This window comes from Peromyscus leucopus, chromosome 8b (assembly GCF_004664715.2).
Source record: "Peromyscus leucopus breed LL Stock chromosome 8b, UCI_PerLeu_2.1, whole genome shotgun sequence".
Classification (NCBI taxonomy): Eukaryota; Metazoa; Chordata; class Mammalia; order Rodentia; family Cricetidae; genus Peromyscus; species Peromyscus leucopus.
In genome coordinates, this window is record NC_051086.1 from 66767532 (window position 1) to 66790852 (window position 23321).

Sequence of the window (23321 nt, forward strand, 5' to 3'; positions counted from 1 at the left end):
CAGGATTTCTCTATGTAGTTTTGGTGCCTGTCCTGGATCTCGCTCTGTAGACCAGGCTAGCCTCGAACTCAGAGATCCGAGTGGCTCTGCCTTCAGAGCGCTGTGATTAAAGGCATGTGTCAACACCGCCCAGCTTTTTTTTTTTTTTTTTTTTTTTTTTTTTTTTTTTTTTTATCAACTTGATACAATCTTAGTCTCCTAGGAAAAGAAAACTTCAATTAAGACATTATTACCTAGATCTGATTGGACTTTGGGGATTGCTGTTGGGGATTATGTGGATTCCAAATTGATATAGGAGGGCCCGTTTCACTGTGGGTGGTATCATCCCATGGACATGTAAGAAAGCTAGCTAAGCATAAGCCTGCAGGTAGTGTTCCTGCATAGTTCATGCCTTCAAGCTCCTGCCTTTAAATTCCTGCTCTGACTTCCCTCACTGATGGACTGTGACCTGGAAGTATAAGCCAAACAAATCCTTCCCTCCCCAGAGTTGTTTCTGGTCATGGTATTTGGTCATAGCAAGAGAAGGAAGCTAGAACAAGAGGAAAGCGTAACCACAGAGAAAGAACTTTTGGCTCTGCCCTTCCCTTCTTGCTCTGATGAAAGGAAATATGACTGCATAGAAAGAACACTCAACCACGGGAAGGCGTCTGTTCCAGTGCAGCCTCGGCAATAGTGCTTCAGAAACTAGGTAAAGTAACAAGTATTTATTCATGGAAGAGAAAACAAAAGAGTTATCAGGAAACCATCCTGAAGGAGAGAATAGAAATTAGGCCCAAAAAACAAATTTATTTTGAGGCCTCACCATGTTCCGGAGTTGTTCCCTGATTTTTGGCTCCCAAGGCCCTGTGGCTTCTGGCCTTTGCTTTCTTGGTTTGGAGAAATAGAATGAAAAGGCAGGCGCCTCTTCCTTTTTGCCTAGCTTGTTGCATGTCTTTGCAATGAACAAGGGGCTCAGCTTAGCACGTCGAAAGTCTTTGATACATAAGTCATCTAGGCTCTCGGGCTCCTTCCAACGGAACCTTGTAGGCTCTACCTTTGAGGCTTTCGGTATGTCATATACAAAGAAAACCTTGTTCTGCAGCTTCTTTTGGATCCAGGGGTGGCTTGAGGCCCAAACAAGTAGTGTTTCTTGTATCTGCATGGAAACAGACCCTGGAGTTGGCTCACTTTGGGCTGGGTCTGGGAAAGGAGGTAGCACCTGAGTGGAAATTCTAAGACATGGTTACTATAGCCCTAAGGAATTAAGCCAAGGAACAGTGTCTGAGGACTTTTGCCCCAATTCCCCACTGTTGACTGCACAAATAGGAAGATGAATGGGAGGGGTATGTGACAGGAATGACTTACACTCTTCTTCACAGCCTGGGTCTCTTCTGCATCTAGCATGTCCAGCAGCAAGTGGAACACCTGCTGATTACGGATCCCCAGGGCACCCTGGGCAGAGAATGAGTAAATCTGCCTAAGTAGCCAACCCCAGAAAGGGGAGATGCCCATTCTTCCCCATTTTACTCCTTTGAAATGACTCTATGACCTACAGAGAGATATGGTTTCCCTTTCCTTGGCTTTGGGGATCTAGTGCCCATTATCAGCAAGTCCAGACCTTTTCTGTAATACCTGTTAGCATCCTTCAAGGCTTGAACCTTCAATAGAACTAGAATTCTAAAGTAAATAACCTTCCCAACCCACAGTTCTTTCTTATCCTCAGTAACGGACGAGTCATTTTCTCCCCCACCATCATCAATGCACATCAAGTATTAAGTCAGAAAAAATAGCCTGCTTACCAAAGAGATGATTGCTTCCTGGCGGTCAGTGGCATATGGGCTCATCAGTTGCCTGTGTAGAAGCGGGTATGTTGTTCAGTTATAGGAAAGGGAGAGCGAGAGGGAGGCTGATAATATCTCAAGCCCAGAGTGAGTTGGGCATGATGAGTGCTGCTAATTTCCTTTCCCTCTCTTGTTTCTCAAATCAGAAGCTGGGGAGGGGGGCAGATACTGTAGTTCGCCATGAATCACTAAAATGATGATCAGGGGTTGATCGTCACCACAGCTGTTGGCCTTTCTAAACTTCCCTTGGGGTTATGGTACAGTTTTAGAGTAACGCTGAGTGACATTACTAGCTTTTAAAAAGAAAAACCAGCCGGACGGTGGTGGCGCACACCTTTAATCCCAGCACTCGGGAGGCAGAGGCAGGCGGATCCCTGTGAGTTCGAGGCCAGCCTGGGCTACCAAGTGAGTTCCAGGAAAGGAGCAAAGCTATGCAGAGAAACCCTGTCTCGAAAAACCAAAAAAAAAAAAAAACCAGATAAAAACCTAGAGTCAGAGTGGCCTGCCCCGAAGTACAGATAGGGTTTTCAGCCAACCCTTCTGTTGCCTTCTGGCCCTATCTAGTCCAACTCACGCCTCCATCAGTTTCATTATTAAAGGCTTCATCTTGAGAACTTCTGCTGTTTCCGACACAGCCTGCCTCATTGCCTGCAGAGTGGGACAACAGAAAGAGAGAATGCAGGCTGTACCTGCATTGCGGTACTTCATACACCACCATTAATTCAACACTCAGTTTTTGTTACAAAAGGCATCTGCCTTGAGCAACTGCAGAGGCAAAGGACAAGCCAACAGGCAATTACAGTACTCTGAAAGGTGCACATTATTCAGTTTTGGGTTCTGGGATGTCTTCCTGGAGGAAGTGGTGCCTCAGCTTGTCGTTGAAGGATCAGAAGGATGGAGTGGAGGGGTCAGGACTTTTCAGAATGCACTCAGTAATTATGCTGGTAAACAAGGGCAAATCGGGATATAGCCACCCTAAGCACAGCTGGTATGTGGCTCTGAGAAGTAAAGCTGGAGAGGCTCTGAGCAGGGTGGTGCACACCTGTAAACCTCAGCACTTGGGAGGCAGAGGGAGGAGGACTGTGAGTTTGAGGCCAGCGACAACAAGTCTTCAAAGAATCAAGGCCTGGAGACATAGCTCAGTGGCAGAGCACTTGTCTGCCATACACAGGGGCCTGGGTTTGGTCCTTAGCACCGGAGGGAAAAACACTGAAGAGGTAAGAAGGGCTTGAGACGGGACACAAAGTAAGTGAGGGCGCTGGAAACCACTGAGAAGTTTTGTGAAGAGGAGAGACGATCTCCATCTTAGAACAATGGAAATGCTGCAGTTCTGTCAAGTAAAATGCAGTGTGGGTGTGGGAAAGGCAAGACTTTGCCTGGTCTGGTGATTTGGGGAAGCTGCCCCTAGGAGGTGCTATGTGGACCATCCTTGCTTATCACATCTCATGTTTGCCCACAGGGTCCTCAGACTTGTCATGTAGCTGAGACTGGCTTTGAGCTCCTGATCATCCTGCTTCTGCCGTCCAAGTGCTAGGAGCATGGGCGTGTTCTACCACACTGGGCTTGCAATGGTCTGGAAGGAGTAAGGGCATTGTCATAGGAAGAAAGGAGAAGAAATGAATACAGGGAGCAGCATTTTTGTACTGAGGAATTGCTTGACCAGACAAGGTAGATTAAAAACATGGACTACATGAGAGGAATAGGGGAAAACCAGTGTGATACTAGGGTGTGGGGTTTGTTAGGAACCACCATCTCCAGAGAATAAAAGGAGACAGATTTGGGCCCGAGAGCTATGGTCTCACTAGGAAAGGTTCATTGTGTATCTTCCTCTTGAGCAGGTCAAATGTGAGTTCCTCCAGTCCCTGTGCCTGGATCTTTTCCAGCCCAATGGTCTTGAGCATCTGGGTAGCTTCAAAGCGGTCCTAAGGGAAGGGACAGGGAGGTGTGAAAGATGATACATATTTTTCCCATCCTCCAACTGTCCTCTTCTAGTGCTAAGGCAGGTAGCCTAGAGCTTACATCAAGGACGTCAGAGTGTAGTTGTTGCAGAATGGCCCTGGTGACCGCAGCTGAGTGAACATTCATCATCTTGACCAGCATCCTGAGTGCCTGTGAAGGATGGGATGGCAGCAGGGTATGGTGTACCCAGTGGTGTGTTGATAGCCAAGCAGACTTCAGGGCTGGGCCTAGAAGTCACTGGAGAACTGGGAGAGGGTGCTTCTTTCTGCCCCTTGGCCTTTTGAGTGAGGGTACAAGTGGATGTGACACACATAGATGAACACTCATACCGATTATATGTACAAGTGTGCACACTTATTTGCCCATGTGTCCCCATAGTCATGTATTTACATATTCATAGACACACAGAGAACCCAGCTGAAGCATGTTTTTTTTTGGGGAGGGGGATGTGATGGTAGGCCCATACTCCACCCAAGACAACACTGACCACTGTTTCCCCAGCACTTCCTGGCTCCCTGCCTCTCATACCTTCATCCTCTGAGGCATGGACCCTTGGCCCAGACACAGCAGCAAGAACTCTTGGACCATGCTGTTGCCGGGCCTCAGGAAACCCAAGCACAGGGCTGCCTCCAAGGACACTTCATTCCATGACTTGTCTATCAGCTTCTGCAGCACAGGCACCAGCTTTTCCTCGTTTCCAATTTCAGGCCTCTGAAAGGGAAACAGTATTGAACTGAGCAGCAGGGGGCACTGTGTCTCCAGCTAGCACCCCCCCATTAATTTCATGTTTTCTTTTATGAGATAGGACCTCATTTTATAGGTGAGCCCAAATTCAGGATCTTCTTGCCTCAGCCTCATAAGAGCTGGGATTTCGGGCACATGCTGCCATCCCTGGCTCAGGCTTCATGGTTTCTAGAATATTGCTTCGGGCTATTTTTCTCTAAACTAAGCCTCAGTCCGTCACATGGGGTTTGCACTCTTTTCCTTACTTTTTGCTGTTGCCTGCTCTCTCCTAAGCCATATCTCTTTAGAGTGAACTTTTTTTTCTTTTTTTCTTTCTTTTTCGAGACAGCATTTCTCTGTGTAGCCCTGGCTGTCCTGGAACTCACTCTGTAGACCAGGCTGACCTCGAACTCACTGAGATCTGCCCATTAGGAGTGAACTTTTTGAAATGCAAATTACATTTTGGTTAAAACCTCTAATAGTCCCTTATATAGAGTAAGAACCCAGGTACTTTAAAAGTCCGAAAAGCCACATACGGTCTGGTCTGCTAACTGCTTTGAGTAGACCTTCATTTCCTGTTGCTTTTCCTATTCTGATTCCACTCAACAACACTGGCTTTTCTTGATGAACCTTGACCATGCCAACGCTGTTCCTGCCTTTGTGCTGACTAGTCTTTCTGCCTGGGACACCTTCTCTCAGGTATCTGTAAAGCATCTTCGTGTCTTGCTCAGACGCACTGTTCATATTGGACCTTCTCTGTCTACCATGTCTGCCACAGCCCATCCTCATCCCTACTTGGTAGTCTTGGTTCTCCTTCCTTTCTCCCACCACACCTGTGACCTCTAACATACTCTCTACTTTCATAATTAAATTATTTTGTGAGTCCCACCACAAAGGCAGGGTGCTTTGCCTTTTTGCCGTTTTGGTTTTTTTTTTTTTTTTTTTGGATAATCCCAAGGGACCAACAGTGCCTGGCACATGGTAACTGTTTAATATGTATCTACTGAATAAATGGATGAGTAATGGATTCTTTTTCACATGAAGCGCTGTTGGAATGAGAGGATGAGGGCTGTAAAGGGGGAATAAGTGAGAGCCGTATCAGTGGGCTCCCTTGGTTTCTGTTCCTCCTTGACAGAAAGCTTGCATCGATGGGCTGCTTTAAACGTGATGGTGACGAGGGCTCCCACTTGAAGAGCACAGGCATGCTGGATTCTTACAGAACCGCATTTAATCTGCTCAGCTTTGCAGAGCTTGTCTAGCTGGGAGTCTATATCAGCCTATACTTTTGTTCAACCTTAGAGGGAGCTCCACAAGGACAGTGTCTTCTATTAAATCCAAGAGTTAGGCTGCCTTCCTCTGGACTCAAGTCCCAGCCCAGATCACCAGTTACCTTGACCTTCTCTGCCCCAGTTACAGACTCTCTTCCCAGTCACCTTGCTATCAGGCACAGCAGCCCAGGAGTTCAGAGCGACTCGTAGCCCCACCAGGGCCTCTATTTTTTTACTCTCATTTTGTCCTGTCAGCTGTTTGATGAAAGCGTGGATCACAGCCTTGTCCAAGCAACCTGGACAGGGAGGGTGCTCAGGTCAGGGCAGGGCCTCGAGGAGTGCTCCTCTTTGTAAGGACCCATTTAATGCCACTTTACTCTTAAGTAAGGCGGTCCAAGTACTGGTTTCCAAGGGTGTTACCCATCCTCCCACTGTATCAGAGAGTTGGCTAAGCATGAATGCAACTTGTAGAGCCTTCCCTGTCCCTCTCTCAAAGCTGTTTTCCCTTTGCATCCTACCTTCTCTCTGCCCAACGGTACCTAGTAAGGGAGTTCCCAGACCGCGCAGAATGCTAGGTTGGAGTGGGGTCATACTCACTTCCCTTCCACCCATGCCCATAGAAGAAAGTGGCTGCACTTTTATACCTCCCCAACTCCCTACAAAGCTAAGAACATACCTAGGATGGCCAGGGCTCTATAGGCCTCATCCTTCACTTTTGCTGAACCAGTTCGAGCCTGATTTAAGAAGGAAATAATGAGAACATACTCCAAAGTGATAGATTATTAAAGCTTTAAGGATTGTGTCAGTGTGACTTCTACAAAGCAGAAAGCAGAGAACTAGTGACTTGTTCCTGCTCACACAGAGCACCCAGGCAGGATGGTGCAATGGGAGCAGCACCAAGCCGGTGAGTTAGCTTCCGTGCTCATCTCTGTGTGGTATCTCATAGTCACTTGGCTTGGGCAAGCACCTGGATTCTCAGAGCTTCTATTTGTGAGACACTATTCACTTTTCTTTGAGTTCCGTAAGATTGTAGGTGTGACTGTAAACAATAATTAGGGCTCAGGCTGGGTGTGGTGACTCATGCCTGTAATTCCAACACTTGGGTCAGGAGGCAGGAGGATTGCCCATGAGTTCCAATCCTGGGCAACATAGTAAAACTCTGTCTCCAACAAATAACAACAACACAACTGGCCACCATCAGTAATGAAAGCAGGGATGCTTAGCTTGACGTATATAAGCCAGGAATAATGTTTTAAGTCAGGATGAACTCAGTCCCAGGGTGGTGTATGTTTCCATGTGTGGTGATAGAACTCCAGGGCCTGGTATATGCTAGCCAAGGCTTTACCTCTGAGCTACCTCCTCAGTCATTATGTTTCAAGACAGAGTCTTGCTATGCAGCCCAGGCTTGAACTCATGTAGCTCAAGCTCTCATGGAACATACAGTCTTCCCGCCTCCACCCCCTGAGTGCTCGGATTACAGGCATGAGCTACTAAGCCTGGCTGCAACTCCAGTTTTTTTCTGGTTTTTTAGTCCAAAGTGTTTTCATAAACAAGGAGGATCTTCAGATTCCCACTCTCCTCAAGCTGCAGTCTAAAGAGGCCACAGGCACAAGAGGGGACTTCACCACACAACGGTGGACCTGACCTTTCCTGGTACTCCAGGAAGCCTTATCTTGTGCCCATGCTCCCACCCCCTACAGACCTCAGACCCTCTTTCCTCTTTTCCTGAATTCCATGCAGCCCTCAGACTCACCACCTGCCACAGCGCTTCTAAGACAAACTTGTTATTGATGCCCAGGGTCCCTAAAGCCTGCAGGAAGAGGGATGGAGGGAAGAAAAAAAAGAACTTGGACACCAGCTCAAGAGTTATTGTCTTCTGGACACCACTGGAATTTATACCTGGGGTGTCCCCCACGCCCGCCCCCATCCACCTCTAGCTGCTTTTTTCCCTTTCCATCTCAGTTATCACCCCTGGACGCTGCCCTCCCACCCCCTTGCTGCTTCTCACATAGGCTGCATAGCGCTGCTCATCCTCCCTTGGAGATTTCAGGCTGTTTGTGAGCTCCTGCTCATCCAAGGTGGGCCAGTTGAAGAGAAGAGAAAAGCAGAACTCCAAATTGAAAGGTGTTCAGGCAACTGTATCCCCATTCTCCCATCCCCCCATTTGGCAGAGGACGACTCAGAGCTGACGGGTAGGTAAAGGGATCCACAGGAAAGAAGTGTCCACAGTCCTCGTCCCACCACTGTCCTGACCTTTAGTCTTTGCCACTTCAGGTGGTCCTTGGTGGGATCTAACGGTCCCGTCACCACCTTAGGCTGTAAAGTCAACTTGGTGATAGAGACACGGAGGTTTTTTATTTGGGCACTGTCTTTGAAGTACCTGTATGAGAAATTGCACAGACAGCCATGGTCCCTTTCTTCCTCCCCCTCTTCAGGTCCCAACCGCAGCTGTGCCACAGAGTCTCAGAGAAGAGGCCAGAGAAAGGACTGATGTCAAAGAGGACTCAGTGATACCCATTTGATGGAGCTGCCCTTCTAGAACCCCAGGGTTCTCTCTAGCACCCGACTTGTCCCACTCTTGGCCCAACCCATCCTGATTCTTCCTCTCTTTTCCTGGAGGAGTTGTAGGGTGTGAAGAATGTGGAGATGGGCAAAGCACACCTTGGGAGCTTTCTCCTTTTCCAAAACAAATTCTTTGACTCCCGTTCCTTGCGTTGATCAAACAGGGTGCGCCAGTGTATGAAGATATCAGGGTTCTTATCGTGGAAGCAAGGAGTTGAGTTTGGCCTGCTTGAATGCACCCTCCAGCGCTCTGGATTTGGGGGGAATGCTTCCTTTGGCATCTGGTGGGGAGAGAAAGTGGCAGAGCCTTCAGAGGGCTTTCCTAGGCCGTTACTGGAGTTCTAGGGCCAGAGAAGGGCTATTGGAGGGAGGAAAAGGAAACATGAGAGATAGCACTTTAAGCCTCTCATCTAGGCTGCGGCCACAGCTACCATGTCCCCCATTATATGGCTTAGGGAAGTTACTTCATTCTACCAAGGCCTCAGCCTTCTCTGTAAAATGAGTCTAATTACTTGTTCTGTTCCTCTCCCAACATAGTCATGAAGCTCAGACACACTCTAGATCTTGAAGAGATTTGTAATTGATCTGAGTTCACAATTTGGTTACCTGAGACTCTCAAAGCCTTTGAAAGTTTACGTGGGCAGGGAGGAGGTCTGTACTTGGGGAGATATAAAACTAGGGAAAAGAGGCTACTGCTTATTCAGACATGAGCACCTACCGTATGTTACATAGTTCTCCACCTCCATGAATTTCGTAGGCTACTTGAGAAAACAGGCTTCCTTCAAGTACTCTTTTCTTTCCAAAGATTTATTTATTATGTGTATAGTGTTCTGCCTGCATGTATCCCTGCACTCCAGAAGAGGGCACCAGATCTCATTACAGATGGTTGTGAGCCACCACGTGGTTGCTGGGAATTGAACTCAGGACCTCTGGAAGAGCAGTCAGTGCTCTTAACCTCTGAGCCATCTCTCCAGCCCTCAAGTACTCTCTTAACTGTGTGGCTACTCTGCTGTGTGTGTTGCTGAGACTACATGTAGGGCCTTATGCACATTAGATCCGAAGCCTTTAACTGCATGGTACAGTTCTGACTGTAGCAGAAGGGGTCGTGTAGACCAGTGGTTTTCGGAGGATCTGGCCAAGATGCAGCCATCTTTCAAACTTTTCTATCTTTACAGCAGATCTCTCTGGGCAATAGGGAACAATGGATTTCAGCCAGGAGCTCCCAGTGTAGTGACTGATAGGAACTTAAGGGTTTTCCTGTGATTATCATGACTTCAAATCATGGAATGTAGACTTGTAGAAATAGTGTTTCTATGTTTAGCAAAGCACAAATAAAAAAACTTCAAAAGGCTGTCAGCTTAAATTTGGATTTCAGGTAATGAATAAAATATTTAGGACATTTATATATTTTTAAAAAGTCCCATGCATTGTATATGGGATATTGAAATTTAATTGGGCAGTCTGTGCTTTATCTGGCAACCTCAGGTAAGGATTGCTGCATTAGCAAAATGATTCCTTTTAGCAAGCACTCTGCATAGCCCAGGCCTTATAGACTTCGTCTCATTAGAAACTCTACACAAGGGGGCAGGCACTGTTGACCTGTAATGAGGAGACTCTGAAGGCTCACTCAGAGAAGGAACATAGCTTGTCCAAGATCACACAGCATTAATGGCAGACCCACAGGTGAATATCAGTAGTTCTGTGAGCCAGCTTGACTTGGGAGGGAGTTTGGTGCCCTTTCTACTTTGACACAGCTCCTAAGGTAGCAAAAGTTACTTACCTTGTAACAGGACAAAGGCAGGTGAATGGGAGCCATGGCTCTTCTGTATTCTGGCAGGAGGAGTAAGGATAGATGTGTGGTACAGGTAAGACAGTAGTTTTAAAAGGCATTCATTTGTTGTTCAGTTAGTAAATACTAGCACTAGGTATTTCCCCAGGACCCAGGGTGGCACTTTCGCTCAGTGCTCTGTAGTCTTCCTGTTTCTGTGCCCAAGAGCCTCTCAGAAATGGTCAGGAACTTCATTTCAACCAGATCCCCAGGTGCCTTCCATGTCATTGACATTTAAGGAACACAGGACTAGCGGAGTGTTGTCAACCCTGGTTGCATATCAGAATTATTGGAATGCCAGCTGAACATGCCTAGGCCCTGTATCAGACTAATTTGAGTCAGATTTGTGGTGATACAACCTTGGTATTTTGGGGAAGCTCTCCTGGAGATCCAAAAATCAGTTAAAGGTGACAACTGTTGGTCTCATTCATTTTCTCAAATGTGAATGTGCAATAAACTCATCTGGAAAGCATGTTAAAACCCAGATTTCTGGGACTCATTCCCCTAGTATCTGATTCTCTAGGCTTTGATCTGATCATTCTGGGACATCTTGAGAACCACTGGTCTAGCATTTGAGGTAGAAATTCTGGTCTGCAGTGATTCACAAAGGGAAACTAATGTGGAAATACACACGGGCAGTATGGCTGAGAGGCACTCGAGGGGCTGAGGATGAGATATTTATCTCCTAGAGAAGATGATCCAGACCAAGGCTTGCATATAAGCAAGAGTTAGCCAGGTGGTGGTGGTGGTGGTGGTCGTCGTCGCGCACACCTTTAATTGAAGCAGTCAGGAGGCAGAGGCAGGTGGATCTCTGAATTTGAGGCCAGCCTGGTCTACAGAACGAGTTCCAGGACAGCCAGGGCTACACAGAGAAACCCTGTCTCGAAAAAATTTTTTTTAAAAGTTCATCAGAAAAGTCAGGGGTAAGAGCAAGGGACTTTGGGGAGACATTATGCAGAGAGCTGGAGGTGTGAGAGTTGGTGCGGAGAGCAAGGCTCGGGCATGGGAGAAGCTGGGGACGCACAGGTGTCCCGACTCAAGATGACCCAGTAAATCCTACTGAAGAAATGACGATGCAGGGCTGTTCAAAGGCTTGCCCTGGCCTTTCCCATGGATTTGCTAAACTCACTGCCATGTCTGGGGTTGGGTCTGGGTAGCTAGCTTTGCTTTCTCAGGCCCCGCCCCTGGCTCCAGGCCTGCCCATCCCTTCCTCACTTTTGTTCCTGTTTCGATATTCCAGCCATGGGTAGTTGAACATTGGCTTGGGGATTTGAGAGAAATGGTCCCGTTTTTCGTGGGCCATCGTCTTTGGTGTAGGCCAGGGGTGAGCTAGGACAGCCAAAAACTCAAGGATGTGAAGCCAAGGGGGCACGGCTAGACAAGGCCCTTCTTCCTCTGACGAAAGAGAAACCAGGGAGGCGCTGGGGCTTCTGGAGATGGAAGCTTCCAAGCGCTAGGCAACCAGGTTGCTATGGAAACAGAACCCATTTCCATTGTTGAACCCCACTGCCGGGCTTCTGTTGGCCTGCTGGCTGAGATGCTCCCTAAATTTCATTTCCCTCGTCAGAAAAGTGGCAAAGCCACACGTGTCTGCTCGACTCCCGTGGCTTTGGTGGGGCCACAAAGTGTCTGTGAACCACCAAGCTCAAGTCAGCCCATATTAGGGCCAGGAGTTGTTCACAGGATGGGTCATCAGGAAAATGACAGGGATAGAGAAAGCTCTTTTAAACGCACATCCTACCCCCCCTGCTGGTAGGAGGTTGTGTGGTAACTGTACGGTAAAAGGGCCAGCCAAAGAAACACACCCTGACCAGAGCCAAAGAAACACTTTGGCCCTGAAACCAGAGCCAAAGAAACACACTCTGCTCCTGACCAACTTGGCACAAAAACCAACCCATCCATCCCTGAGTACAAAAACCGACCAACCCCTAAGCACGAAATCCAGCCAATCCCTGAGCTTGTCCAAACTCAGGGATTGAAATCTGACCAATTCTCACCCTGAAAATTTTCACCCTGGAAAAACTCCACCTCTAAGAAGCCCCTATATAAGCCCTGTGCCTGTTCACTTGGCTGCTGCCTTTTCCCACCCCGGGCAGAGGCAGCCACTCTCCTGGATTCCCCACTCCCAGTAAATCCCACAGATGACAAGTAACAATGTCCGCTGGGGCCAGAGCAGAGTAGAGCAGAGCGGAACAGAACCGTGACACTTGCTAGGGAAATGTTCCCCTAGCAGAGCAGAGTTGTTACACTCCAGGGGATCTGAGCAGAGCTGTAACAGTTCTGCTGGGCCAACCCTCTCCTGCACAGGCAGAGTCGTGACCTTGGGGAAACCTTTCCCTGGAGCAGAACTGCATGCTGCTATGCTTACAGTGACTTTGTGGTATTCCTTGGCTCCCATCCAAGCTGCAACATTGACAGTAAGGAGCTGCTGTTCAGATCTCTTCTGGTTGTTTGTGTAGTTCCATCTACCTTGTAGCCTTTTCCCTTCCTTCCTACCTGACTCAGACCTTTCAAATCCATAGCAATGCTACGTCATTTCTGAAGGCTTTCCTCTCCAAGCTCCCTTCCCTACCTGACTCTGATGTAATCCCTTTCTTATTCCACCCCAGTGTCTAACAGTACTGGCATGTAGTAGGTCAGTATGCAACAGGAAGCCTACTGTGTGTCTTTTCTTTTCTGTTGCTGTGATTGAAATGTTCTGACAAAGATAACAAAGATGAAAGGGTTTATTGTATTTCATAGTTCAGGTTACAATCCATTATGGCAGGGAAGTCACAGCAGCCTGTCAGTCACAGTGAGAACACTGTGCTCACCACACTCTCTTCATTCAGTCCAGGGCCTGACCCATGTGAAGGTGCTGCTGCCACATTAAAGGTAGATCTTCCTACTACTTATAAACTGATCAGGTAGCTCATCAGTTAAGATCGTTAGTGATGACCTAGGTTTGGTTCCCAGCACCTACATGGCAACTCACAATGGTCTGTAAGAACACACATGGTGCACAGGCATGCAGGTAAACACTCTCACACACAAAATAAATATAATTTTTAAATTTATGTTTAAAAAAAGAAAAAGGGGAATCCCTTCCAGGTATGGCCAGTGGCTTAGTTGATTCCAGACTCGTTCAGGGTTTCTCTGTGTAACAGCTCTGGCTTTCCTGAAACTCGCTTTGTAGACCAGACTGGCCTCAAACTCACAGAGATATTTCTTCCTCTGCCTTTAAAGTGTTGGGATTAAAGGCATGTGGCACTACCACCAGGTCAGACTCATTCAGTCTTGACGACCAAGATTAAGTGGTTAGCACTTGATGCTCTTGCAGAAGACCCGAAGTTCAATTCCCAGCACACTCATGGTGGCTGACAACCATCTATTCCCCCACTTACAAGGGATCCAGCAGGCACACATGTGGTGAACATACATGCATGCTTGCAAAACATTCATACACATAAAATGGAATAAACAAATCTAAAAAAATTAAAAATATGGATCAATGAGTCATCAGACTTAATGTAAGTAAACTGACATGATATGCTTTTATGTGCTACACAGATGAAGATAACATTACTCAAATGGAATTCCTACCAAAATTACTTCATCTAAGTCTAATTATAAGGAAATAAGCAAATTTAAATGACAAAATACAAAAATATAATCTAAACATCTAAACAATTTCAGAGCCAAAAAAAAAAGTTGTTCAGTCAGGTGATGTAGCACACACTTGTAATCCCAACCTGGAAGTTCAAGGCCAGTCTGGGCTATGTACTGAGATCCCGACTCAATAAACAAATGGTTGGGCATGGTAGGTCAGCTGTGTAAGCACAGCACTGGAGATGGAGGGGATTATCATAAATCCCAGGCCACCCTAGTCTACATAGGGAGTTCCAGGCAATTTAGGGCTGCATAGGAAACCTTCCCTCCCTCTTCCCCCCCCTCCCCCTCCCCCCGCCCCCGCCCCACAAAAGCCAAAAAAGTGTGTTAAAAAACACTAAAAAGGCCAGGCATTGTAGTGCACTCAAAAATCCCAGCACTCAAAAGGCAGAGGCAGGTGGTTCAGGCCACCCTGATTTACATACCAGTTCCAGGCAGTAAGGGCTACACAGTGAGATCTTGGGGTTTTTTGTTTGTTTGTTTTGTTTTTTGTTTTTTGGTTTTTTTTAAAATAATACTAAAAGGTTATTCCACTAAATACAGTGCGTGTACTGAATTAGATCCCCCCCACCCTAACCCTACACACACAGGGTTTCTCTGTGTAGCCCCGGCTGTCTCAGAACTCCATCTGTAGACCAGGTTGTCCTCGAACTCAGAGATCTGCCTGCCTCTGCCTCCCTAGTGCTGGGATTAAAAGTGTGTGTCACCACTGGCCTGAATTAGATTCTTAATTTAAAAAAAAAAAATAGCTGTGGAGGGCATTATTGAGACGGTGGGAGGATGTGATCATTTATACTTGATGGTTGTGTTTTAGAAAATAATAGTGTCACTAAGTTTCCTGTGTTTTGCACTTTGTGGTTATCTAAAATGTTCTTGTTATTAGTAGATAATACTGAAACCCTCAGAGGTATAGTGGTATCGTATATACAGCTTCAAATGGCTCAGAAAAAAAAAAGAATATACTAGAGGAAAGGGGAGAATTTTAAAAATTTGTTTATAAATTTTTGTGTTTAAAAAAATTTGTAAATTGAATATGGGGAAAACATACGCATTTGTATTAGATCTAGTGGGTTTAGGAACTTTTAAAACTTGTTTGCCTTTTGCTTATGGTGCTTTGGGCAAATTCCATTTTACCATGAGTTTTACTGAATTTTGAGCTTGTGAGATGGCTCAGTGAGTAAAGTTGTTTGCTGCACAAGCCTGGTTACCTGGTTACCCCTGGGCCCCACAAGAAGATGAAAAAAGATGATAGAAGCCACTCACATGTACACCATGGTACATGTGTCTGTTCCCCCAATCCTGTGTGTGTGTGTGTGTGTGTGTGTGTGTGTGTGTGTGTGTGTGTGTGATGTGTCTGTGTATCTGTCTGTCTCACACACATAATTTAAAAATGAAAACAGTTTTGTACTATAAACAGATCTATATTAGTGCCCACCCTAAGGTTATAAAGTGAAAGAGGGTGATGACCGTGAGGGGCTGAGCCAATGCTTGGCACACAGTGCTCAGCTGATGTTATCTGCAACCATGACTACATCTGCTACCTCTATGTGTTCACCTGAAGCGACACATGGATGGGAAAGATGCTGGTACAGTTGGTATAGTTATCAAAAACCTTATCTAAAATAACGCAGGCCTCTGAAATTGTCCTTAAGTCCTATTCTAGGGACAATAATAGTGTTAGAGGAACCCACTGGAGATAAGGTATGGGTCAGGCCAAGGTAGAAGGGCCAGTCAGTCAAGCCTGAGGAAGCAGGGAGGTGTTGTGGCAGGGATCCAGATAAACCCTTGGAGATGTATAGGTTGTACATGATGATACTCAGATTCCAACCCGAGTAGGTAAGTCCCTGGTTACTTCACCAGTTTTGCCTATCTATGCTCGATTTTCAGAGGCTGTTTGCTCCCAGCCCTGCCAACGGCACAGGCCATACCTCCTCAATTTGATTTTGATATGAGGTGTGTGCCTAGATCTCCACATGCCTCATACTTGTAGGGAAGAGGGTTCCTTAGGAAGAAAATCAAATCAGAAGCCAGCTTTGTCCTTGCATCAGAATTTTTAATGAAACGCTGATTTCTTGGGTTTGCTATACAGAGCCTGTGAGGGCCTGGCATGTGAGCATTTGTAGATGGGGTTTCCATTTTCCTTCTTTTTCTGAGAGATACTCAGACTTCTTTTCTGGTCCCAAAACCAAGCTGAGGAACCTGAAGCTCAGAGTCATGAGCCTTCCTGTTGTCATGGGGCAGGACCTCAGTAGACCTCCCAGGCTCTAGGAGAGGACGCAGTTAGAATCTCTATGGTACGGTAGCATCTCTGCACCCCTAGGAATGAGTGGGAGCTGGGGGGTGCTCAGCGGCAAGCAGGTTAGCACTAGAGCGAGCAGTGACAGGTAAGTTATGCAGGAGTAGGCGCAAGACGCTCTCTCTTCTACTTCATCTCCAAATAGTTGATGTATTCCTGAACCCACTTCTTCTTTGGGTTGGCACACACTTGACGGTTCCTTCGGGTGACAAAGCTGTAGGCGAGAAAAAGAAGTAGACAGTGGGGTGGCTTTTGGTGTCAGGAAACTGAAAAGCATACAGGGAAATGGTTATGGGAGTTGGGGAGGGCTTTTTCATAGCTCAGGACTGTTTTCTTCCTTTTAGAAGACATTTCTTTTTCTGTTGAAATTAAAGGCACTAAGCTACAGGCAGAGTTTCATTCATGTTAATTCCCTACAAACACACACACACACACACACACACACACACACACACACACACACACACACACAAATCCGGAACTCAGCATTGATCAGGGCAAGCACTGGCCTTTTCTTGGCCCCTTCCCTTGCTCCAGACCTTATGCTGAGTGCAAAAATCAAAGAAGTGGAGTATTGGTTGGATTTAAATCAGAACCTGAGTTGAGGAAATTAGGAGGGAACCCAAAGACTGGCTAATTGCTCGTCTCAGCACTCCCAGCCTGTAGCTAGGGGTCAAAAGACCAGGATAACAACCCCTGCAGTCAGGACTGATTGGTCTTCCCTTTTCTCCTCCTTTATATAGTGTGTGATACCAAAGAACAAGTCATCTTGGCTCAGTCTTCCCTCCCTTCCTTCCTCCATTTTTGGGGGCCCTTTGCTCATCTGACTTCCCTTTCCACCTGTCCCTTCAGAGCAGGTGTCCTCAAAGACACTGCCCCTTTTGAGTTCTCGTCTTTCCAGCTCTTGCCCCAGGCCTGGCATATAGTTGATGCTTGGTGAACATTTACTGGATGAATAAGTGGATGATGAATTGCATTCATTCCTAACACACCACACACACACACACACACACACACACACACACACACACACAATTTAGATAATGACAATAGCAGGTTGATAGTTCTTTATACCCATTTTGTGCCAGGGAATGGTCTAAGGACTATTATTCTCTCTGTGACCTAGAGAAAAAAGTGCCATAATTACCCTTTTTTTGAAATTACCTCAGAGAGGCTGAGGGGCCCCAGTTGACCAAATGCCACAACCAAGCTTCTAACGTGGTAGACCAGCTCTGTAGCCAGGGGTGGCCAAGACAAGGTGGCCTAGCCTCTTTTTATTGGCAGTTCCTGGACTCTCTCCTCAGTCCTTGGCTTGCATTCCACCCAACATCTCCACAGACTGTCTCCTAGAACTTTGCTTGGTTCTTCCCTCTTTACAGTTTCCCCTCTAAACCTGTGTTGTGGAATGTTACTTTAACTAGGTAAAGATGTGTTACATTTGTTTATGCTGTGGAATATTACTCTAACTATGTGAAGATACGTTGAATTTGTTTATGCTGCATGTGTTTAATTATGTAAAGATGTGCTGCATTTTTTTCACCTTGCCTGCCTAAGGCACCTGATTGGTCTAATAAAGAGCTGAATGGCCAATAGCCAGGCAGAGAAAGGATGGGTGGGACTGGCGGACAGACAGAATAAGTAGGAGGAGAAATCTAGGCTTGAGGGAGAAGAAGGAGGAGATGAGAACAAGGGAGAAAGGGAGGGACACACCTGGGGCCAGAAGCCAGGCATCTGCCAGACAGACAGACAGACAGGAGAAGCATTGAAAGTAAGGTGTATACAGAAGAAAAGAAAGTTTAAAAAGCCCGAGACAAAATGTAGATGAAGAGAAATAAGTTAAGTTATAAGAGCTGGTGGGACAAGATAAGGCTGAGCAGTCATAACTAATAAAAAGTCTCTGTGTCTTGATTTGGGAGCTGGTTGGTGGCCCAAAAGAAAAAGCCTGTAACAGACCTGTATACCTGTACACCTCTCCATCTGTGCATCGAAACCTCAGCATCGTCCTTATCTCTTGCTGCTGACCATAAATCTCTTACCCTGGCTGATTCATCCTCCAAAGCTCCCGACTCTTATTTCTTCTTGCCTCTGGGTACCACTCAGCCTACAATACCTCACATGTGGGTGACTTCAACAGCCTCTTATCTAGATCCCTTCTTCCTAGGCTTTCCCTGTTCCAGGCCATTTTTCTCTTGCCAGTTCTGTTTTTCTTCAGTTTTCTGAGACTCAAGGTGCTCTGCTCTCCTGCCCATGTCCGTCCATACAAACCAAAGTAGAAGCCTGTGAACATGTTCTGGGATACACCCCATCCCCCCCCCCACACTTCTCCTAATCTCTCCACTCATAGTATTTTTACAGTCATCACCTCTGAATCGCCTCCCTCACCCTTGAAGACACACCCCCTCCTCCCTTCCAGTAATGATTTATAGGGTGCTTTCGTCATTCTCTGTCCCATGTATCACCCTTACTAAATAAAATCTCCATAGCCGAGGACGGCAATTTTATTCATCTCTGCTTGCTCATAATAGGTGCTTAAGGAATGGTTTTTTAAAAAATACTAATGTTTAGAGCTAAATTTAGTAATGAAGTATTAATATTATGCTTTCAGTAATTCACTAGGACCCAAGTTCATCTTTGCCAGGGTCACAAAAATCTTTGGATTGGGGCTGGAAAGATGGCTCAGCAGTTAAGAGGACTGGCTACTCTTCCAGAGGTGCTGAGTTCAATTCCCAGGACAAACATGGTGGCTCACAACCATCTGTAATGAGATCTGGTGCCCTCTTCTGGCCTGCAGGCAGAACACTGTATACATAATAAATAAATGAACCTTAAAAAAATTTTTTTTGGAGCTAGGCAGCGGTGGCGTGCACACCTTTAATCCCAGCACTCAGAAGGCAAAGCCAGGCTGATTTCTGTGAGTTTGAGGCTAGCCTGGTCTACAGAGGGAGATCCAGGACAGGCACCAAAGCTACTTGGAGAAACCCTGTCTCGAAAAAAACCAAACCAAACCAAGACAAAAAAAGTGGGGTGTTTTTTTTTGGTTTTGTTTTGTTTGGATTAACACCCTTCAATCTTTTATTGTCCCATTTTCTTCTTTTACTTTTGGATTTATTTTATGTGTATATTTCATCTACATATATGTATGTGCACCATATGTGTGCCTGGTGCCTGAGGAGATCAGAAGAGAGGGCACTGGATCTCCTGAACTGGAGTTGCAGATAATTGTGAGCCATCATGAGAGTGCTGGGAATTGAACCTGGATCCTCTGCAAGAGCAGCGAGTGCTCTTACCCGCTGAGGCGTGTCTATAGCCCTCCATTTTCATTCTGTAAATCATTAGCATCTTACATTTCTTAAGCTACTGTCACTAAGCACTTTGTTTTGTGGCAGGAAGAGGGAGCCCCAGAGACAGACAGACTCCATCCCTCTCTTACTGTGCAGCATTGAGTAAGTCAGTAAATGCCTCTGGAAATCAGTTTCATTTTATTGAATTACATTACATGGAGATACTTGTGCATACCAGTCAGGGCTATGCGTGATTTAGAGACAGCTCACACGGACATGACACCCCAGTAAGTACTCCCTGTGTGGTGGGGATTATTATATTTCCCCAAATCTGTCCATATGCGTACTTAAGGCTGAATCTCATTATAACTTCTTAAATGGATAGGATTTTAGATTTTATTTACTTGATTGAAATTAGGTCCCTGACCTTGACCCATCCTGATCTTGACTCATCCTGTCCTTGACCCTGCCTAGTTCTTCAGAGGATTAGCTGAGCTGGATCGGGTGTGAAATATGGAAACTTTGGGCTCTTAACTGGAGAGGAATGCTGGAGTGGATCTTCTCCCAGACGTTTCAACCTGTGCTCAAATAAGAGCTGCGCCAGCAAAAGTTTGTGTCCTAGGAACTGTGTCTGTCAGGGTAGGTAGGCAGGATCCTCTAAGGCAGTGGTTCTCAACCTTCCTAATGCTGCGACCCTTTAATACAGTTCCCTGTGTTGTGGTTCCCCCCTCCCCAACCATTAAATTATTTTTGTTGCTATTTCGTGACTGTGATTTTACTACTGTTATGAATCATAATGTAAATATTTTTGGAGATAGAGGTTTGCCAAAGGGTCATGGCCCACAGACTGAGAACCACTGCTCTAAGGATACTGTGTCTAGTTCTTTTTACGACACAGCTGGGGACTCTGAGCTGGAGATGAGGAGCCATGGCTCTTTGAGGAGCTTAGGGGGTGAGTGGGGGTGATAGGGTACACTCTCCGAGAAAGATCATGGCAGGGCTACAGTCAGGGCATGGCGGGGGTGGGGTGCGGGGGTGGCTTCTGTACCCCAGAGAAACCCATAGGGGCTAAGACTCACACGACCGCGGAGTTGGAGCACTTGCTGCTGGTGTAGAAATACTCCTTGACGTGGGCACGAGGCAGCGCAAGGGAGAGGTAGGAAAAGCAGCAGGGAGTGGTGTCTGAGCCATCTGGGAGAAAGACGAGAAGAAGGAGAGCTTTTTATGAATTGCCAGTTGCGCTGGGCACTGTACTGGGCCCTTCACACGATTTATCTCCAAAACAGTGTCTGTTGTCATCCATCTTGGCAGAAATGGAGGCTCAGAGGACACCGTGGCCGCAGTGAAGATTTGAACAGATGCTTGAAAGGATCCTGTCCAAACCCCACGTGGTCCTGGAGTGGAGCTTGTGCTTTACCCTCTGTACCACAACCCCTGCTGGGATCCTTCTCTGCTCCGGGCCTTCTGCCTTGTTCTTTCAGCTCCCCCAGCGGAGTCAAAGCTTAGTTTCTTTGATGTGTAAAATAAGATCTAGGGAAGCACCCGAAGGCAAGATTTTATAACTTGGCATTCTAAATAGGGACTGAAAGGGCCTCTAGCATCCTGGGGCCAGCCTGGGCTGTAGTGAAGGTCCCCTGAACCGAGAAGCTCTCGGTGGTCACGTCATTCAAGACGCCACTAAGCGACACACTTGTCATCCCACAGCAGAGCTGTGGTGATGCTTGTCTTCCCAGCCGGATAAGACTGGTTGGAGTACCACTTTCCACACTCTAGCAGTGTGCGCCTTAGACAAGAATCCATCTGCTTGGGCCTCTGTTTCCCACCGTAAGTCAAGAACAGCCACGGGAATACTAGTTGTGTCAAATAGGATGGCACAAGTCAAGGAATCTGCGTGATGCCCGGCCCATACCGGCACTTAGTTCTTTCTTTCTGTTTTTTTTTTTTTCTTTTTTCTTTTCTGTTTTTTGTTTTTGTTTTTCAAGCCCTGTTTCTTTTCTATCTATGAAAAGAGAGACTATCACACCTCAGGCACTTTAAAAAGTATTAGACATTTCTTAGAAACTATGCTGGTGGCAGATACGAGTCAGTCATTATTTTTCAAAGTCAGCTTGAGCTACCCTGCCTTACAGTATGCCCAGCACCGGTTCACACTTAAGGAGTACCTGCAGAGTTCATAGTGTAGACTTTGGAGACACAGAAACGTTCATCAGGGGGTCCTGCCATAATGTGGCTTAGCAATTTAGCAGGGATGGCAGGATCTCTGTGTCAATGAAATATAGGAATGTGCATGGGGTTGAAGCAGTACACATACTGTGACTAAAAGGAGGGGAAGGATGAGGTGGGCATCCAGACAGGGGGTGAAGGTGGTCAGAACTCACGTGGGGAGGCAGATGCAGGACCACAGAGGGTGGCAGCAATGAGGATGACCGTGAGAGCAGCTGCGGAGGTCTTCATGGTACCTGGGGCAGAGGCTGCAGGATTCGCATCTGTTGTCTCAGGATCCTCTGCAGGGATGCTCTGCAGCTCAGGCAGACCTTTTAAAGGGAGGCAGGGCAGCAGAGGAAATGCACCCCCTTCTCTGGACTGGGGGAGTTTCCACAACAGACACCAAACACTAGCTGCTGTCATAAATGAAAATACACAAAATGGAAAAGAAAAGTGAAATCACTGCCTCTTCTGCCCCACAGTCCAAGGATGACTTATGAGCTCCCTCTGGCCAAGCACAGTGGGGCATGAAAAATCCCTTCCTCTGCTGCATCCTCAGATCTTCCTTCCCAAGCAGGCCCTCCCCAGAGAGCAGGAGCTGCTGACTTAAGGCGAATGAGGGTCAGTTAAGTTAAGGTCGAGACCTACTGATCTTCACCTGGCAACTTCCCAAGTTCTAGCTGGAGCTTGATTTTTGTCCTTCTGTTTTGTCCATGGAAGGATATTTGTCATGGTCACACTATATCAGAAACACAGAACACACTTGTGCCTTTCTACAATGTCAGGCTTTATTGATAACAGTAAGTTAACAAAGGATAGTGGATTTGTTGACAGCAATTTGCCAAGTAATTCTGATTCCCTTGATAACCAGGTAGATATAGAGATATCTATTGCATGATCTGAGAGTTAATATTAGTAATTAAGGAAGGAATAAAAGAATCTGTGTCCTGTCTGTCCATCTATTATCTATCTATCATAGCTATTTTTATCACCTATATATCTATCTATCTATCTAGGAGCTAGGGGAACTGATAGGGAATCTCATAGGTTGCAAAAGAGTCTCTGTGGGATTAAAGATTAAAAACTGTTGAGATCTGCTGGAGGTGCCTACTGCAGAACCAAGCTTCAGGATCACGGCTCAGAGCAAACCTCAGAGTCTAGTCCCAGCTAGACTCTGGAGCAAAAATATAAGAACATGGATGCTGTAAAAGTGAAAGGGGAGACTAGGTCCAGATGGACAATGGACAAGCAGTGAATGGCAGGTCCAAGTAAGTGAACTAGTGGATGGTAATTCCAGTAGACCATGCCACAGTGGGAATGGATCTGAGCTCAAGTTCTGGGACAGTTTGCAATTCTCTGCCTGTCAGTCCTTTGACACACATACCATGTGGCCCGATGACAGACAGGTGGAGGCTGTTACCCTCATGTTAGGTGTTCTGAAGCCAGCTGTCCTGTGTCTCACTTTGGTCCTATATCTGTAAGTCTAACTGGTCATTAAAGAATGGGAACACCTTGAACCACGGTGTTAGAGGGAGGACCTCACTCCGTTCCAAAGGATTTGGCGCATCATCAATTCAGAATTAGGGAAAATTTAGCCAGGGGATGGGGGCTGAAATTGGTTTCTGAATAAGAGATAAATATTTATCAACAGTGACCAAACTGAATATTAAAAAGAGTAACCACATACTGAAAACACTCTTTCTTTTCTTTCTTGTTCTTTCTTTCTTTCTT

The 23321-nt window shown here is 46.4% G+C and overlaps 2 protein-coding genes across 2 annotated transcripts; both read right to left on the reverse strand.

The window, feature by feature from the left end:
* Window positions 1-689: 689 nt before the first annotated feature.
* Heatr9 (HEAT repeat containing 9) lies at window positions 690-11602 on the reverse strand. The gene is made up of 15 exons (XM_028890579.2): window positions 11376-11602; window positions 10113-10162; window positions 8432-8613; window positions 8024-8150; window positions 7779-7835; window positions 7524-7580; window positions 6447-6504; window positions 5936-6066; window positions 4308-4490; window positions 3840-3929; window positions 3623-3742; window positions 2395-2468; window positions 1779-1830; window positions 1345-1431; window positions 690-1135 (listed from the first exon to the last, which is right to left on the reverse strand). Exons 1-15 carry the CDS (start codon window positions 11461-11463, stop codon window positions 767-769), a joined length of 1725 nt encoding a protein of 574 aa, XP_028746412.1. The 5' UTR covers window positions 11464-11602; the 3' UTR covers window positions 690-766.
* A 4395-nt stretch (window positions 11603-15997) lies between these two features.
* Window positions 15998-21914, reverse strand: Ccl5 (C-C motif chemokine ligand 5). The gene is made up of 3 exons (XM_028890580.2): window positions 21764-21914; window positions 20465-20576; window positions 15998-16318 (listed from the first exon to the last, which is right to left on the reverse strand). Exons 1-3 carry the CDS (start codon window positions 21837-21839, stop codon window positions 16231-16233), a joined length of 276 nt encoding a protein of 91 aa, XP_028746413.1. The 5' UTR covers window positions 21840-21914; the 3' UTR covers window positions 15998-16230.
* Between the last annotated feature and the right edge of the window lie 1407 nt (window positions 21915-23321).

What these genes read in the sequence shown, in the direction of transcription:
- Ccl5 (XM_028890580.2), bottom strand. Translation starts at nt 21,839, where the DNA reads ATGAAGACCTCCGCAGCTGCTCTCACGGTCATCCTCATTGCTGCCACC. An exon ending in TCCTGCATCTGCCTCCCCAC is followed by an intron (nt 20,577 to 21,763) that starts GTGAGTTCTGAC and finishes TCTTTCTCCCAG; the next exon opens with ATGGCTCAGACACCACTCCC. An exon ending in TGCTCCAACTCCGCGGTCGT is followed by an intron (nt 16,319 to 20,464) that starts GTGAGTCTTAGC and finishes TCTCGCCTACAG; the next exon opens with CTTTGTCACCCGAAGGAACC.
- Heatr9 (XM_028890579.2), bottom strand. Translation starts at nt 11,463, where the DNA reads ATGGCCCACGAAAAACGGGACCATTTCTCTCAAATCCCCAAGCCAATG. An exon ending in AAAAGGAGAAAGCTCCCAAG is followed by an intron (nt 8,151 to 8,431) that starts GTGTGCTTTGCC and finishes TTTCTCATACAG; the next exon opens with GTACTTCAAAGACAGTGCCC. An exon ending in TGAAGTGGCAAAGACTAAAG is followed by an intron (nt 7,836 to 8,023) that starts GTCAGGACAGTG and finishes TTGGATGAGCAG; the next exon opens with GAGCTCACAAACAGCCTGAA.